Source organism: Belonocnema kinseyi, chromosome 4 (assembly GCF_010883055.1).
Source record: "Belonocnema kinseyi isolate 2016_QV_RU_SX_M_011 chromosome 4, B_treatae_v1, whole genome shotgun sequence".
In the NCBI taxonomy this organism is placed as follows: Eukaryota; Metazoa; Arthropoda; class Insecta; order Hymenoptera; family Cynipidae; genus Belonocnema; species Belonocnema kinseyi.
The window spans coordinates 43035143-43055037 of NC_046660.1; the positions used below are offsets into that span (position 1 = coordinate 43035143).

Here is a 19895-nt window from a genome sequence, read left to right on the forward strand (position 1 = left end):
GCATGCATTATTATGTCATCGGTGATGATTAAAAATCGCCATTGAGAACGTTTACGTTCATGGTGATTTTCTGACTTATTAGAATATTCGGTCCTCTATGATCCGAATGACTCTGCGAGTCTGTGGCTTCGGAAGTCGAGTCGCCATTTTCTGAGATCGGTGTGGCAGTCGGACAATTTCTTTGGACTAAAACAGCATTCATGGCATTGTCGCGTTCTGCACTAAACTGTGAGAACGGTCGACTTGAAATGGGTCCAGTTGTTTGCCTGGAAAAGAAATTGGAGGTTTATTAACTTTGTTATTATTCTGTCTGGATGCCTTGGACAAGATTACACTATTTTTCTAATATTTGGAAAAACATTACACTAAATTAATAGCTTCAAGTTAGAAATATGAAAACTTGAACGAAGACATTTTTGTTCCCAAACTGAACACTTCTTAAATTGAAAGTAAAATTATTTTCATTTTTAATAATTTAAAAATTCTTAAAAGGCTTCAAAATTTTATTTCAAAATCTTGAAACATCTACATATTTTTAATTTATTAAAATTTAAAAGTATTTTTTAATTTTATTTTTCAAAACTTCTCTTAAACATTTGTTTTAATTTATTCGAATTGTTCCCAAAATTTTTGTTTACATCTTGTAAAATAAAAAATATTTCCCTAAAATTGTCCACATTCATTTCTGACAAGTTTCGAGATTTTTTCATATATTATAATGTTTTGTTTTCAACCAAAAAGATGAATTAATTACTAAACTGGTCAATATTTAATTTCAATACATTAAAAAAATGAATTTTTAACTAAAAAGTTAAATTTTCAACTAAAAAGTACAAAATATCAACCAAATAGTTGAATTTTTAACGAAACCAATATGTTAAATCTTCATCTGGAATAAATAAATTTTAATCAAAAAGATGTGTTTTTGAAAAAAGACTTCAATTTTGAACTAAGTAGTCTTATTAGCAACAATAAAGAATATTTTTCTTACCACAGCGACGATTTTTCAACAAAATACATGAATTTTAAACGAAATATTTGCATTGTCAAATACTTGGAGACAAATTTTCAAACAAATAGTTTAATTCTCAACTAAAAGATATCAAGTTTTAACCAAATACAGAATAGAAGATTCATTTTTACCAAAGAAGACGAATTTGATAGAAAACACATGAATTTTAAATTAAAAAGACATCTTTTAAAACGATTCGAATTCTTCCAAAAATGTTTGTTTATATGTTGAATCTTCATCTGGAATGAATGAATTTTAATTAAAAAAATTTCTTTTTTAGAAAAGAATTTTTAATTAAAAAGACATCTTTTAAAATGATTCGAATTCTTCCTAAAAATCTTTTTACATCTTGCAAAATAAAAAAAATATTGCCCTAAAATCTTCTAGATTAATTTCTGACAAATTTCGAAATCTTTTCATATATTATTTTTTAATTAATTTTTTAAAATAAAGTCATTTTCAACATTCCTATGCATCTTAAGAAAATGTTTTTTATTCTTTTGAAGCCTTTGATTATTATTTAAAAGCTTCTAAAATATTCGAAATTTTTTTCAATTTTTAATTAATTTTGAATCTTTTCAGGCCATCTAGGTATCTCTTCAACTTACTCGCATTTTTGTTTAGAAACAATAAGTATGTAATATTTATTGTACACTAAAATTCAAGAAATTTACTTGTAAATGATTTTTCTTTTAATAGAAAAATTAAAATTGTAATATTCAAAGTTTAGTTTTGAAAATTTGATTTACAATTACTGATTTGACATGGAAATTCATTTCCCAAACATTTCTAAATATTAAGCAATTGTTATTTTTCTTAAATAAAAAATTTACAATTTTAGATTAAAACAATATTTTAAATTTAATAAAAGCCTTTAATTATGATTACATTATTTTGAAGTTATTTTAAAATTCAAAATAGTTTATAAAATTTAAATCGGGCGTTTACATTTGTTTAACTAGTAAGGCTTTCCAATTGAAACAGTTTCATTTTTAATGTTAAAATCTGGAAATTCTTCAAATCTCAAATCAATTTTTGAATTTTTGAGCCAAAAAAAAATGAATTTTCTATAAAGCAGTTGAACTTACAACCCGAAAATATAAATTTTCAAGCAAATAGTTGAATTTTCTACAAAAAAAAAATAAGATCATTGTCGACCAAAAAAAGATAATCTTTCGACAAAACAATTGAATTTTCAACAAAAGATAAGCATTTTCAACCCAAAGACAAATTTTTAACAAAAGAGTTGAGTTATCAAGTTAAAAAAGGTGATTGGTGTAGAAAATTGTTGAGTCTTCAATAAAAATAATTACATTTATAACCAAATTGTTGAATTTTCAAACAAACACAAAATTCGAATTCAACAAAAAACAGTTACATTTACAAACAAATAGATCAATTTTTAACGAAACAGTTGAATTTTCAACAAAATAGTTTATTTTCAAACAAGAAATGGATTTTCAACAAAATAGATCAATTTTCTACCAAAGGGATGAATTTTTAAATGAGATTTTGAATCTTCAACTGGAATAGTTAAATTTTAAACCAAAAACATTATTTTTTAACTAAAAGAAGAAGTGTTTAAATAGAACACTTGAACTTTTAACCAAAAAGATAAATTTTTAAACAAGAAGATTAAATTCGAATAAAATTGTTAATATTTAACTAGAATAGTTGCATTTTAAGCCAGAAAGACGAATTCTTCACTGAAATGATGAATCTTCAACTAGCATAATTAAATTTTTGAACAAAAAGATTAATTTTCAACCAAGAAGATTAATTTCTCCCAAAAAAGAAATCGAATTTTCAAATAAAAAAAGATAATCTTTAATTAAAAATTGAATAATTAAATTTTTTAGTCAAAAAAAGAATGTTCAACTATGGTTTCATTTAAAAAATAATATTCAACCAAAAAAGATCCGAAGAAAAAAAATTTCAAATAGCTAACTTGTCAAAAGATTACCTTTCAAAGAAAAAGGTAATTTTCTACAAAAAATTTATTTTTTAACAAAATACGTGAGCTTCTAATTTAAAAAGTCAAATTTTTAACCAAATGACTGAATTTTGAACTAGAAAAGATGAATTTCCACACAAAAACAGAATAGTTAAATTTTCAGTTACAGACATTATTTTTTAACCAAACTGATGAATTTGTATCTCGAATGATAAATCTTTGACTGGAATGGTTGAATTTTATGTCAAAAATATGAATTTTCAACTAAAAAATTAATTTTCTAAAAAAAAGACGAATTTTTTACAAAATACATACATTTTCAAACAAATAGTTACTTTTTTAAATGCAAAATATCAATTTCCCACCAAATAGTTGAATTAAAAAAAAATATTTTCAACAAAGTAATTGCATTTTCAGCCAGTAAAGAATTTTAAAGTAAAATAATGAATCTTCCGCCAAACAAATTAATTTTCAAGTAAAAGAGTTTTGTTTTTAAACAAATAATCTTATTTCCAACCTAAAAGGTGAATTTTAAACTAAAATGATAAATATTTAACTGGAACATTTGAATTTTCAGCCTAAAAGAAGAATTTTCTAATAAAAATATTAACTTTCCAAGGAAAAAATAATTTTCTAAAAAAAAAAAATAATAATAATTGATATTCAACAAAATATATGTACTTTCAATTTAAAAAAACAAATTTTCATCCAAATGGTTGAATTTTGAACCAGAGAAAAAGATGAATTTTTTGTCAAAAATATGAATTTTCAACTAAAAAATTAATTTTCTACAAAAAAAGACGAATTTTTTACAAAATACATACATTTTCAAACAAATAGCTTTCCAACCTAAAAGGTGAATTTTCAACTAAAATGATAAACATTTAACTGGAACATTTGAATTTTTATGTCAAAAATATGAATCTTTAACTATAAAGATTAATTTTCTACAACAAAAAAAGTAGAATTTTTAACAAAGTACATACATTTCCAAACAAATATTTTTAAATGAAAAATTTGCATTTTCAAACATAGTTTAATTTTTACCAAAAAAAAAAAAAGATAAATTGATTTTCAAAAAAGTGGTTGCATTTTCAACGAGTGATGAATTTCAAATAAAAATAATCAATCTTCATCCAAAGAAATTAAGCTGTAACAAAAGAGTTTAAATTTTAACCAAATAGTTAAATTTTTAATTAAAGAAAAAAAGATGAATTCGCAATAAACAATGCGAAAAATTTCTATTATAATACAGAAATATTTCTTCTTTGAAATACTACTTCTAATCTAAAAACTTCTTGAAGTTCTTTTTTTATCTAAAATTTAGAATAGGAAACTTTAAAAAAAATGTGAAGAATTTTGACTTGGAAGACGAATTTTAAAAAATTCTTTTCTTTTAAATTCAAATTATAATTCTTTTGAACAGCAATTATAAAAATAATGAACTTACTGAGGTGTCCATGAACTGGGATTGGTATCTTCTTCGGGAGGCAGAGCTGGTGGAGAAGCAGGCTGTTCAGGAATATCAAGAGAGTCGTTCACCTGAACGTCATAATCAGGATTGGATTTTATCCAGTCGGGACTATTAAAAGGTGTAGCTGAGACCAATTTATTTTTGTCCATGTAATTATGGTTGTTGTTGGTAATAGCCGAATAGGGCTGGGACTCTCCAACCTCGATAAAGGCACCTAAAATCAAATTTAAATATTTAACCGGGTATCTACTCATATTCTGGAAAAAAATTCCCTTGATTCCAGATTTTTTCCATGTATCTCAAATTTTTCCTCGGTATAATTTTTCGCGAGTTTATTATAAATTTTTTTTTTTCGTTTCTAGAAATTTAATTAATATTGCAAAATATTCTTAAATATTTTAGAACGCTAGATTATTTAAATAAAACTAAAAACATCAACCATTTCTTGAATTTGTCTCTAAGGTCCATGAATTTGAATATTTAAAAAAAATTGTATTTGATCTACTTATACTTCAAATTCATGGCATATTTAGATGAAACAATTTGGTTACTGTATTAAATTCAATTTAAACCACTTTAAGTTCCGACGTTTCAAGTAGAAATTTAAATTTTTAAAAAGATAGATCAATTTTTAAGTGAGTTGTGGAATTTTCAACCAAAAAGAAAGAAGAGAACAAAAAACAGATTTATTTTTAAAGCAAATTTAAATTAATTTTTAACCAAGAATATTAATTAATTACTTAACTGGTCAATATTTAATTACAATACTTGAATTATGAAGGAAAAAACTGAATTTTCAAACAAAACGAATAATTTTCAAATAAGAAGATTAATTTTCAAACAAGAAAGATTATTTTTCCAAAATAAATATGCATTTTAAACAAAAAAGTATAACTTTCAGTTAAAAAATACAAATTTTCAACCAAAAAGAAATAGAAAAAAAACGGATTTATTTTTAAATCAAATTTAAAATAATTTTTAACGAAGTAGTTTTATTTTCAAACAAACATATTGATTAATTACTAAACTGATCAATATTTAATTGCAATACTTAAATTTGGAAGGGGGGAGAACATCAATTTTCAAACAATTCGAAATAATTTTCAAATAGGAAGATTAATTTTCTACGAAGAAAGAAGATTTTTCCAAAATAAATATGCATTTTCATTAGAAATATGAATGTTGACCAAAAAAATAAAATTTTCAACTAAAAAATACAATTTTTAAACCAAATAATTGAATTTTCAACCAAAAAGTATGAAAAAAAAAACAGATTTACTTTTAAAACAAATTTAAATTAACTTTTAACCAAGTAGTTTTATTTTCAACCAAAAATATTAATGAATTACTAAACTGATCAATATTTAATTGCAATACTTGAATTTTTAAGGGAAAAAACTGAATTTTCAAACAAAACGAATAATTTTCAAATAAGAAGATTAATTTTCAAACAAGAAAGATTATTTTTAAAAAATGAATATGAATTTTTAACAAAAAAGTAAAATTTTCAACTAAAAAATACATATTCTCACCAAATAGTTGAAGTTTCAACATAACCAATAAATTGCCATATAAAATGTTGAATCTTCATGTGGAATAAATTAATTTGAATAAAAAAGAAGAATTTTTGAGTAAATAGTTCGATTTTGAACTAATGAAATAGTTGAATTTAAAACTGAAAAAGATAAAGTTTCAACCAAAAATGAAATAGAAGATTCATTTTTACCAAAGAAGACGAATTTGATAGATAATACATGAATTTTAAATTAAAAATATAAATTGTGAAACAACAATTGAATAAATAAACTTTCTGTCTGAAAAAATCATTTTCAACCATGGCCACGAATTTTTAACTCAAACGATGAATCTTCAACTGAAATACTTGAATTTTCAACCAAAATGATGAGTTTTTAACTAAAATCATCAATTTTTCAACAAAAAAAATTCATTTTCAGTCCAGAAGATTGACTTTTATCAAAAAAGTCAAAATTTTCAACCAAATATTAAACAGTTATCTTTAGTAAAAAGATCAAATAAAAAAATTCCACAAAATAGTTCAAAACAGATTAATTCAATTTAACTTTTAAAAAAAATCCCTGAAAATTCACTCCCTTTAATATAATTCAAATTGCTAAAAATCTATTGATAGTTGTAAATTTATTAAGTAATCAATTTACCAGTTTCGAGTGGAGGAGCACTAGGTCCGAAAATATTGGTCCACGTCCGACATCCATTATCTCTCATGTGAGCATTTAACAAACTTCCTGTTCCTAAAAATTTTAATTTTAATTTTAGATATCTAAATTAATTATTCTAAATTGAGAAAATCCTCAAATAAATTTTGAAGACTTACGTTTTTTCATCAGAATCAGGAAAATAATTGCAGCTATAATGCATATTGCAGTAGCAGAACCCAGCCAAATGAGCAGTGGCTTCTTCTTAATAATAGATTCTGGAACTAATTATAACAATTAAATTCTTAAACTTACTACCAAATAATAGAGATATAAGATTTATTTGTTAATTCATACCTTCTCCATTTTGAGCAATTAGAGTTTTTGAGCAAACATCAGCCGTTTCTCCAGTCGATAATATCTCGGCTGTGTATCTGAAACATAAAATTGATCGAATATCGTGAAATAAAAATTTTGGTTTGATATTTTGAAGATCGGAATTCTGATTAAGATTTCAGGATGTCCACAAAATTTAAAAATCTCCTGATTAATTTTTTATTTTCCCTGACCATTAATATTTGAATACCAAAATTCTAATCATGTCCCGTTTTTTATATTCAATTTTTATAAATTGAATAAAACAATTTAAACTTAAAATTTATAATTTTTTATTTCCTGTTTCTCAAGACTGCCAAAGCGCAATTTTCTCGAAAAAAAAGTGAAAAAGTAACCTATTTAAACCGAGAAAGTCGCCAAAAGTGACGAATGTTCTTTTGAATTTAAAATAATTCAAAAGGATTCGATTCAAAAGTCATACAAAGTTAAGGCGAATTAAAAAAATTCAAGTGAATCAAAAGCAATTCAAAAAGATGCAAAAATGGACATAAGAGTTCAATAAAGTTGAAATTAGTTTAGAAAAACTTAAGGGAATTCAAAAGTATTTTATAAAATGCCTAAGAATTAAAGGTGATTTTAAGATTAATTAAATAAAAAAAAATAAAACTATTTTAATAATCCATAGAATTGGGTGAATTTATAAGAATGAAAGTGAATTCCAAAAAGTCAAGAGAATTTAAGATAAATTAATGAGGATTCACGGAGAATTCAAACCTTTTTTTTTGTGAAAATCCACTTCCAAAATTTTTAGAAAAAAAGCCGCCATTTTGACATTTTCAAATATTTTTTTGGAATCAATTGAAAAATCAAATAGTCTTATCATTTTTAAAATTCACTTGTTATTTTCGAATGATAGTAAAAAAATACAAAGAATGCTGTCAAATAATAGAACAAGTATCCCCTGCTTCAGTTCCCTGAATTTTTTCAAAATATCCTAAAATATTTCAAATCTTTTGAAATCCTTGAAACATTTTAAAGCTCTTGAAAATTCCCTCCATTTTTTTTTCAAATAAACTGAAATCTTTCAAATGTCTTAAAATATTCGGCGTGATACCTTGAAATATTTGAAAATCTTTCAATCCCACGAATCCCCCCCATTCTTATGAATAAATTTTCTAAAATCCATCCAAAAATTATAAAATCCCGTAAAATTACATGTAATATGATATTTCTTGAAATTGTAAAAAATTTAATCAAATAACCTGGGATCTTTTAAAATAACCAAAAACCTTAGAGGCCCTATAAACTGGTTCCACACTTTCTGAAATTCTAAGATATTTTTTTAAAACCCTCATGAAACTTTTTCAAACTATTCTAAGATCTTAAAAATCTTTTAGAATCATATAAAATGATTGAAATCTATTAAAACTTCATTGTAATCTTTTTTAAACAGGATGGCCGTTTTAATCGAAAAAAATCGCGCTCATTTCCCGGTTCGCAAACATTTTTCACGGCCAATGAAATTTGAAAAATCAAAATATATTCTAAACATTTTTCCACATAAAGTAATAAACAATAAACAACAAAATTGAAGCTTAAAAGTTTTTAATTCAAAAATTGTGTATTCAAATGCTCCAAAATGTACACGTACCAGGTGAAAGGTACTAACACTTTTCAATTTATAAATGTTCAATGAAATGCAAATAAACTGCAAATGCAAATAAACTGCAAATTTTAGAACTTTTACCAATTATAGAGTTCAAAGATTCAGATTAAGTTCCAAAAATATAAATAATTTTTTCAACTTAACAGTTCTCAAATTATTTTTATTTTAAGTAATCTAGGCATCCTTTAAAAGCTTGAAAATTTTATTTCAAAATCTTGAGAAATCTAGAAGTGGGTTTAAATTTTTTCAAATTCAAAATAATTTTTGAATATTTTTACGGAACTTTAAATAGTTTTCAAAATGAATTGCATTTTTTCTATAACTTTTAGAAAATCCTGCAAGTTTAAAAAAAATTTAATTTTTTTCATAGTTGTGAAAGATTTCAAAAGAATAAAAAATTTTCTTATGATTCTCAGGAAAATTGAAAATGATTTTTCACTTTGACAAATTATTTTAATAGAAAGTTTAAGAAGATTTTAAGAGATTTCAAAAATTATCAAGAACATGGAAGATTGTAATGATTTTTCAAAATTTTCAGGATTTTCAAAAATTGTGGGAAAATTTCGATTAATTTTCAAATATATTTAGAAGTTCTGAAGTTTAAAAGTTCTTTGAAAATCTAAAGATTAAAAGGTTTCTATGTAAAACAATTCAGTTTAAAATTGTTTTCTTTTATATATTTGGTTTAAATTTACTCGTCTTAAATGAAAAGTAAAATATTGCTCAATATTAAATACTTATTCTTTTTCTGAATTAACATTTCTTAAATGAAATGAATTAAAAATGAAGTAATTTAGAATTAAACAATATTTTTAATTTAATAAAAACCTTTAATTATGACTTATTATGGATTTATTTTCAAGTTGAACGAAGTAGAACGCACGTTTACATTTTTTAATGGCCAAGAAAATTAATAGAATATATTAATAAATTTATTTATTAAATTTAATATAAAGAATAATATAAAGGAACTCTGAATTAAAAATATATTATTGATAAATCATGAAAATTTTTATTTAATAATTAAATTACCGGAATAAATGATAGATTAATTTCAATTCTTATTGAGACTTTCGAATTGAAACAGTTACAATCTGGAAATTCTCACATTTTAAACGGATCTAGAATTGTTTGTTCAAATTAATTATTGTTCAGATTTCTATACTTGAAGTACAGATCCATTTTAAAAATAATTTATTTATTTATATTTACAGTTGATAAAATAAAACTGTTTTTTATTTAAAAATTACAACTTCAAATGCTTTTAATTTTTAATTGTTTAAATCTTCAAAACTGCACTTTAATTATTTGAAAACCGGTTAAAATTGAACTTGGGCAGATTTTTCTTCTGAAAATTCGTAATAATCCCGGTTTCCCAGTTACCCTGTTTTTTATTAAAAAGTCTTCGATTTTAAAAGCTTCTCATTTTAATTTTTTAAGCCTTTAAAAAATTGCATTTTCGATTCTTTTAATTAAAATATGTTTTTAAAAATAAAAAATTTAAATTTTTAAAGTAAAAGATTTTTGAATTAAGAATTCTCAACTGAATGATATAATAATTTTAAAAATCACAATTTGAAAAATTCTTTAAAAAACGGGTTAAAATCAAAGTTAAAAATCAAGGTTAAAAAATGCCCTAAAATTAAAGAAAAAAGTTTTGAAATCTTCTGTAACTTTTTAAACCTCTTGAAATTCCTTGGAATTTAAAAAAATGACCTGAAATCTTTAAAATCCTTTGATTTTTTTTAAAACTTCTTAAAAGCTCTTGAAATTTATTAAAATTTTCAAAAATAGAGTTAAATATTTCAAATACTTTTAAATCCCTTGAAACTTTTTAAAGCTCTTAAAAATACCTTGGAATTTCTAAAAATGCCCTAAAATTGGAGAAAAAAACTTTGAAATCTTTTGAAACCACTTCTTGGAATTTTTGAAAATGTCCTAACATATTTTAAATACTTTAAAAACCTTTCAAATTGTTGAAATCTATTCAAAATGTTTTACATTCTTTTAAAATATTTTTGAAGCTCTTGAAAATACCTTGTAATTTTTGTTAAAATTCATAAAATCATCAAGACTTAGAAAAATTTTGAAATCTCTTTAAACTCGTGAAAATACCCTAAAATATTTCAAATCCTTTAAATTCCTTGAAACTCTTTAAAGCTCTTGAAAATACTTTGGAATTTTTAAAAATGACCTAAAAGCTTTCGAATCCTTTGAAAATTTTTAAAAGTTCTTAAAGCTATTGAAATTTTAAAAAATACAGTTCAATATTTAAAATACTTTCAAATACATTGAAACTTTTTAAATCGCTTAAAAATACATTGGAATTTCCAAAATGACCTAAAATCATTAAAACCCTTTAAAATTTTTTAAAACATCTTAAAAGCTCTTAAAATTTCTTGAAATCTTCAAAAATACAGTTAAATATTTTAAATACTCTCAAATCCCTTGGAACTTTTTAAAGCTCTTAAAAATACCTTGGAATTTCTAAAAATGTCTTAAAATTGGAAAAAAAAACTTTGAAATCTTTTGAAACCACTTGAAATTCCTTGGAATTTTTGAAAATGTCCTAATATACCTAAAATGTCCTAAAATACTTTGAAATCCCTTCAAATTGTTGAAATCTGTTCAAAATGTTTTACATTCTTTTAAAATACCCTGCAATATTTTGTTAAGCTCTTGAAATAACCTTGGAATTTTAAAAAAATGACCGAAAATCTTTAAAATCCTTTGAAATTTCTTAGAAGTTCTTAAAGCTCTTGAAATTTCTTGAAATTAAAAAAAATACAGTTCAATATTTAAAATACTTTCAAATACCTTGAAACTTTTTAAAGCTCTTGAAAATACATTGTACTTTTTTAAAGTGCCATAAAATCATCAAAAGACTTTGAAATCTCTTTAAACTCGTGAAAATACCTTAAAATATGTCAAATCCTTTAAAATCCTTTGAAATTTTTTTAAAATGGACTAAAAGTGACTTCGGCCAACCCTGGATTTAAAATTAACTTACCCTGACAAGCAGGAGCCGCACTGCGAAGGATGACGAGCATGGTCTTTGCCTTCATGGCGGTTGTATCTGCTACATTTTGTGTAATTTACACAATGTTGTGATACATCATAGCAGTATTGGTTATCGGGACAATCGCTGTCCCCATTGCACGTAGATATTGCATTAGTTGTCGCCTGGAAATTGTAACAATTGGAATTAATGGATCTAACCAATCAATGATTTGACCAAGTTTCCATCAATTCATTTTACCATCACACATTAAATTTTTTTTTTAATTAGACAGTTGTATATAAAATATATACATAACATTTATGAATTATCAGATATAGGAATTAAATATATTTAATTTGTTTAAATCAATTAAATATGTTTAAAATGTTTTTATTTCGAGGGGTCAATTTTTAACGTGAGCTAATAAAGATGGAAACGTGGTCTAAATTAATAACCAATTGCATAACTTTGTAGAATATAAAAGCAAATAATAAAAACAGTGAAAAAATGTATATGAATTATAGAATGTTTGCTGAAAAAATCATCAACTAAAATATGTTTCAACAAAAAGAAACCTGATAACTCGCGAATGCTAAAATCAATTAAACGTAATTTATCGATTGTTAAATCATTGTTTATTTTTAATAGAGAATATTCCAATATTAAATTTTCTCTAGCTGCGTACTGAAAAAAAATTGGATTGGCACTGTAGACAGAAAACCTGATTAGACACGAGCATTCAAGTCTTGAACTTGGTACAAGTTATTATTATATTAATGATTCTTATTTTTGCAATCTCGTTCCAGGATTTTCCGAAACTTTTGTTATCGTTATTGCAGTCAATGTCTGAATGATTCAATCAGATTTGACGACAAAAATCTACCGCTGTGCTGGCTCTAAAAAGTATCAAAGCAAAATGATTTAAAATGAACATGATTATTTTCCAAGTCAAAATTCAAGGCAAAATTAACATCCCAATTTTCAAGGCTAATTTCAAAGTGGCAAATCATAATGTTATCAAGGAATAATTTCGATTCTACACACAGAGATGAAGCACAATTAAATCAATTTTACATTTCAAATTTTTCGTCGCTTTGGTTCCTTTTTCAAACCACGATGTGATGAAAAAAAGAAATTTTAATTGTGAGGAGAATCAAGTCCTGATTAGACTCAAGTTAATTTTTAGACAGATAAAATCAATCATGCTGATCTCTGTGGTCGCTAATCTTTTAATTCCAAACGCAAAGCGTTAGTTGTAATTTGCCATTTTAGAAGTATTTCTTACCCTTCTTTTTCCCCGCTACTTCTTCCAAATTGATGATTTAACGATAAACACGAGGTGAAATCAATCGTCTTCGAATAAGCACCTTCAGTGCTCCTTCGCTTGACTATAAACATCATGTTGACTACAAAAGGATTAATTGTCAAGTTTCGATAAGATCGTTTTATTAAAATACCATGAAGCGTGGCCAAGCACGACCTGAAGATGGAAAAAATGAATTTAATTTATGAATTTCTGAAAATTTTGATAATCTTGCAAACCGACAAATTTTTAGTGCTTTTATTATTTACATCTTATTCGCAAACACGAATATGATTGATTCCACAATGTTATGAAATGGCATGATATCGATTTTCGAAACTTAACAGTTATTGCATAATTTAGTAGCAAGAGAATAAAAATGCCTCTAAATTTAAATATTTAAAAATGGAAAATGAAATTCTCGGAAATTCTCTAAAAAAACTGAAAAAAGAGGGAAGAGTTTTTCTGAGAATTTCATTAATAAATTCATTTTTGATTTATGTTACACCTTTTCAAATTGTTGAAATAAAGTACTTTGATAAAAAAAAAACTTGTAAAAAAATGACTTGAAACGAAAATAAAAGTTGAAATTATCAGAGACATTTTTTTCTGTCCACTTTTGTGAATTCACGGAATTAAAAGTAAATTTAAAAAGATATGTTAACTTAATTTTTCCCAATCCACACCTTACATGAAGCGTTTTCAATGCAAGTAGACCAAATTTAAATCTCATTTGGGGGAGGGGAGATATAGAAAAATGTTTGAAACAGCGTAGACACTATATGAAAATAAAATAAAGGTCTAGAGAATTTTTTAAAAATATTCCGTCATTCTTATATTTTTTAAATAAGTATCTTTGGTCTACTTGTAATTTTTTCGATTCAAATCCGAGTAAAAAATTCTCTTAAAATTTATAAGCAGCTACAATGTTAAAAATATTTATAATTATATATCATATTTCAAATTGATTCAAATTCGAAATAATAGTATTGAATTCATATTTATTTTATTTTTTAAAGAGACTGTTTCTTTAAATAAGGTAAAAAAATTTACTCATATATATTAAAAGTTTCAGTTTTATTTTGTTTCTTTTCAAACAAATTATTTTTTAACAGTGTAGTGCAATGTTAACGAAACAGACACTAAAAAATTTAAATACATATCTAATTTTACTACGAGTATAAAATCAGCGAGGACACACTATGCTATTTTTAGTTTAACAAGGTGTTGTGTTAATTAATAGAAATTTTGATGTATTTGAAGAATGAAGTTTTTATTCTGTGTTAATTTAAGCATATTGTGTCCATAACTGGAATGGTTAATCATGCATTCACGGAGAAAAATTCTCAACCAATAGTGCGCTAGTGAAAATATTTTAAAATACAATTTATTTGTCGGCTAATTAAAATTGCATTGAAAAAACAAATCGTAAATTAATAAAAAAAACCGAAGAATTGGTGAAAAGAGAAATAATGTATTTTCTCCGTGTTTAGTGCAAAGTCGAAAATCGACGCACGGAGAAAGAGTTTTGCTTAAATAATTTAAAATGAAATAAATTCATTTACAACAATATGAAAACACATAAAATATTAGGGTTAAAAAAATGGACGACTTACAGATTGTGTACTTATGTATTAAAATTAAATATGTTTAATTATTTGGGGAAAAAGTATTATAAATTCATAAAAAAATCCTTTTTTTTGATAGAATTTGCATTTAAGTTTAATTTAGAATTGATAATTATGGAAATTTTTTGCAGAGCCTGCAGGTTTTTTTTCAAACTCTTCACGCGTGTCGTGTTTCGATCTTTACTTGTGCAGTGGTTATCGTTTGTGAATCGCAGAAATACTTCACCTTCCGGTAAAAAAAATTCCACCCAAGATATTTGAGTTGAAGAGGCAACACCGACCAGTTTTAATTTTTATTGCAAATTAACTGAAGTCTTTAAAAAAATCCGGATTTCGTATTAAAATTAAATAACTGTACTCAAGTCTCGAACGCTCAAATGAGAGCGAAGTATTTTTTCTCAACTCAAGTTTTTTAAGCGAAAAACAATTTTTCGTTTGAATTTCAGACACATCAATCAAAAGCAGTAATATCAATTTTAGATTTAAACTGGCCGAAATGGAGCCAATCCACCATTTAATTAAGTATCACATTTATTTAAAAAATGATCAGAGTATGTATTTCGTCAAAGAAATGTTTTATTTGACTGATTTTATAAAATGTTATACAAAAATTATTAACATATATTCATGATAATCATTATAATAACCCTGATCTTTTTTTAATTTACTAATTTAAAAAAAAGCACACTTAAGGAGTCAATGTTCAAAAAGACATATATATATTCAACAGTAAAACAACAAAAAATAATGTAAATACTTACGTAATTTTTTAAAACGTTTTGAATAATCAGTAAAAATACGATAGTAATTTGTAAATCGATGCATTCTATTCTGTACCTAGTTGTGAAACTTTCAAAATCAGCTAAACTCACGTGCATGTACAACAAATTTTATAGAGGTGGATTTAAATTTCTTCCGTAATAAAGTGAAATTATAAATTTATGCCTTTTTTGAGTAGCAGGGTGTCTACTCAAATCCGGGGAAAAAATTCCCTGACAAATCCAGGTTTTTTCCAGGTAAAATTGTTTACAGTACGGAGCCATTCAAATATTTCGCATTGTTTAAAACAGTCGGCTCAGAATATGTATACAATTTCGCAAGTTTATTGTAAATAATGTTTGTCTTTTTCAGTTTCCAGGTATTCAATTAATATGTTTAAATTAGAAAGCTTTTACAAATTGCATTCTAATATATTTTTAAATATAGCAGCAGAATCGATTAATTAAATAATTACATAATTCTATTAACTATAAAAAAATCAAATTCCTAACCTTTTTAGCAAAAATATTGCATTTTGAACAAGATAGATGAATTTTTAACCAAATAGTAGAATTTTTCAGTTAAAAAAATCATGATTTTTTAACAAAAGGGTTTGACTTGCAACAAAGTAGTTTCATTTTTTACCAAAAAGATGAATTTCCCAAAAAAGAGATTATTTTTTAAACATGAAGATTAATTTTCTAGCAAAAAAGACGATTTTTCAACAAAATACATGAATTTTCCAAGTAATAGTTGAATTTTCAACTAAAATAATGCATCTTCAACTGGCATATTTTAAAATAAAAGAAAAAAATGTTAATTTTCTACCAAAAAAATACGATTGCTCAACATCATACATTAAGTATCAACCAAATAGTTGAATTTTTTATCAAAAAGTTTAATTTTCTATAAAAAAAACCGATCTTTGAATAAAATAAATGAATTATCAAACGAAAAGTTAAATTTTGAACTAAAAAATAATATTTTTCAGCCAAATGAGTGTATTTGAACTTTCCAGTAAACAAAATTAACAATAAAAAATTTGACCAAAATGATAAAATTTTAATAAAAGAATTTAACTTCCAATATTAAAATATGGGTTTTCAACTATTTAACTGGAATACTTGAATATTTTACAAAATAGATTAATTTTGAAAGAAGTAGATTAAATACCCACCAAAAACTCCTATTTTTCAAAATGGGTTGAATTTTCAACTAAGAAAGATTTTTCAGTCGAGGGAGAGAAAAATTGCAAAAAAATTGTTGATATTTGCAACGAAATAGTTACACTTCAAACAAAACATATTAATATTGAACTAAAATGATTAATCTTTAACTGAAATAGTAGTTGAATCTGAATTAATTTTCCACTAAAAAAGAAAAATTGAATAGTTAAATTTTCAGTTAAAGAAATTAATTTTCAAATACAGAAATGAAAATTTCAACTGCGGCTTAAAAAAAATTTCAACAAAAAGAAAACAATTTTTTTCCAAAAAAAGTTACATTTGCAAACAAAGTTATGAATGATCAAATATAATAGTTACATTTTCAAGCAAGATTAATTTTGACTAAAAAAGGCGAATCTTCTACTAAAAAAGATAATTTTTCAAATAAAAACTATTTATTTGAATAATTAATATTCAACAAAAAAGAAGCTTTTAACCATAATGATGGGATATTCAACTATGATAGTTGGGTTTAAAAAAATTAATTTTCAACCAAAGAAAAAAATTATTTGCAAAAAAAATCCTATTTTTCAACTAGAGATGAATTTTCAATGAAGACGATGAATCTTCAATCGAAACAATTTTTATTTAAAAAGTAACTTTCAAACGGGTAATTCAATTTTAATTTTAAAAAAAGATTGATACTCGATAAAAAATTTATTAGTTGATATTTCAACACAAAAATATTTTAATATTTTAATCAAAAGCAGTTAAATTCCGTCAAAAAGGGTGACTTTTCCAAATGAGTTGAATTTTCAACTAACGACGACTTAAAAATAGTTCACTCTATAAAACAAAAAAGGAAAATTGAAAAAAAGCAAACAAAATTATTTTCACCTACTGATTTACAAGTTTGTTATTAAGATTATTTCTAAAAAGTATTATTTCTCTCTTTATGGCATGTAAAATGATGTAAAAAAATCCACCTCTAGGAGCAGTGCAAATTATAAAACACAAAAATTCCTTAAAATAATAGAAATGGTAAGAAGCAAAATAAAAAGTGACTTACCAACGCGCATAAAAAGAGTATGAAATATCCAATCGCCTGTAATAAAAAAAGAAAAATAGTTACCAAAAAGCATTTGCAGCTTAAAATAATTTACAATTGTTTAAAATTTTTAAAAAGGATAATTAAGATTTTTCAGAAGAATAAATTCGTATTGTTTTTAAAAAATGAAATAAAAAATTTTATTCTGTAAATAATATTAATTTAAAAATAATGCAAATAAGTATAATTTACAAAGAAATAAATGATAAAATGTGTGAGTTATTGAAAGAAAACACGCCATTTCTCGACAATAGAAACTTTCTATGATTTTGACCTTGGTGAAAAAGATTCTACCACCTGGCAACAACCCTGAATTAGAATCTATTGATACGATCTTTTAGGAATATAATTTTTTTTTAAACCAAATTTGTTAACAAATAAGTTGCTAGATAGTAATAGTGTTTTTAATCAAATTATTTTGACGTTAATCACCTATTGGAATAATAAATATAGTAATAAAAAAGTAACAAAAGCTGAAATGAAAAATTTCAAAAGAAAAATCCTTAGACAAATTAATATTTAATAACAAAGGGAACAAAAGAAACGAAGAAAAACAAAAGGTACTTGGTTTACAGGTTAAAATATAAATAAAAATGATTAATTTTTCCAATTTTGCAAAAAGATTCGAATAAAGCGTTTTTGCAAAAAATAAACTCATAATGAATACTGGATACGCAGACTTGATAGCTTGTTGCGTCATCGGATCATTAACCTTGGAGAAATGTGTCTTTCACAAAAGATGTTTTGATCTGATTAGAAAACAAAAGATACTATTCCTAATCAGTTTTTGATTCATATCTATATTTTTTTCTGCATTCTGAGTCATGTTTGTGCACAGTGAACCAATAACAAACATTGCGTCAACTTCGCAATTTGCGTTTTATTATGCTTTAAGTTTACGTTGTTTCTGTATAAATATTAAAATCAGAAATATTTTTACAATTTTGAACAAAGAAGACCAAATTGCGCCAATTACCAATCGAAAAATTTAAAAAGTGCAAAAAAAAATAATTCACTTAGTAAATAATAATATAATCTCTTTTACCATTGGAATTTTGATGATAACTAGAATATTTTCATTGGAGGAACCGAAAATGAAAGAGTAGTTTGAAAAAGGGGATGCAGCGTGAAAAACGAAAGCGAAACCACATGCAGCATGCAAGTCGATGCAAGTTTATGCGGGAAAGATGATCCGGAATTGGAAGGTCACTTAACAATCTCGGATCATGAAAACTCGTTACTTTTACGCTAAAAATAAAAGACAAAGAAAAATAATCTGCCTGGCTATAAACTGTAGAGATTGGATGTGAGCGATTTCTGAGAAATTGACATCACAGGTCGATGACTAAGCGCGAACGATGGCTCCGAGATCACTAAACTGGTACCGGGGGTACCGGGATCTCCACCGAAACAGAAGAAAGAAAAATCGGAATCAGATTCGCGAAAGTTCCAATCGACGTTATAGAATCGTAGAAGATTATTGATCCCGATACGATCAGTGACAGATTTTAATGATTTTATACACAATCTAGTATTTTGACATTTCTTACCATTTTCAGTCGACGTAAAAGGCACGGCGATCACTTGTCGGGAAGAGGATGTAAGGCACTGTAGAAATTATGGGCACCGAAGGGTAAAACAATAACTTTCCTGCGGTACTTCATTCGCAAAAGCCAGCAAAACCCGATTTTTGGAGGGTCTCCCTTGTTTCACTTGAAAGTTCACCTGCAGACTAACGTGATGACTAATCGCGAGAACCAGCGTGCACTAAACGTGTTCAAACTTGCTCAGCGAAACAGGTGGAAGTGGGGGTTGAAGGATACGAAAGACGAGAGAGTCTGTATGGATATGAGGAGAAGGAGGAGAAGATGTAGTGGGTGAGTGGATTTTTTCGGTATGGGTGAAGACATAGGCGCGTACGAGGAAAGGGGACCTGGGGTGTCTGGGGTAATAATAATAAATACAAGTTTTTGTTGGAAATTTGCCTTTTTTTGTTGAAAATTCGTTTATTTTTTATCTGAAAATTACATTTTATAACGAAATATTTCAATAATCCAGTTGAATATCCCACCACATTAGTTAAAAATGTATCTTTTTGGTTAAAATTGATATTTTTTAATACAAAATTTAACTACGCATTTTGTTGAAAAATCGCCTTTTTGGTAGAAAATTAATCCTTTTCGTAAAAACTTTAACTATTTAATTTAATGTTAAGAATTTATCTTTTTTAGTTGAAAAATTCAATTATTTGGTTTAAAATTCGTTTTTTGTTTGTTAAAAATTAATTTTTATAACTGAAAGTGTTATCATTCCA

At 25.1% G+C, this 19895-nt stretch overlaps 1 protein-coding gene across 3 annotated transcripts; it reads right to left on the bottom strand.

Moving 5' to 3' along the window:
* Positions 1–19371, bottom strand: LOC117170561. Of its 3 annotated transcripts, none has more exons than XM_033357394.1 (8): positions 19132–19371; positions 17543–17578; positions 11627–11799; positions 6972–7048; positions 6794–6892; positions 6618–6710; positions 4417–4654; positions 1–266 (listed from the first exon to the last, which is right to left on the bottom strand). In XM_033357394.1, the coding sequence occupies exons 1-8, from the start codon at positions 19132–19134 to the stop codon at positions 29–31; spliced, it is 957 nt and encodes a 318-aa protein (XP_033213285.1). In that variant the 5' UTR covers positions 19135–19371; the 3' UTR covers positions 1–28. The 3 variants fall into 3 exon arrangements, with proteins under 3 accessions (XP_033213285.1, XP_033213283.1, XP_033213284.1); XM_033357392.1 differs by having other exon boundaries at positions 6794–6898; XM_033357393.1 differs by lacking the exon at positions 19132–19371 and adding an exon at positions 18627–18733 and having other exon boundaries at positions 6794–6898.
* Positions 19372–19895: the final 524 nt, after the last annotated feature.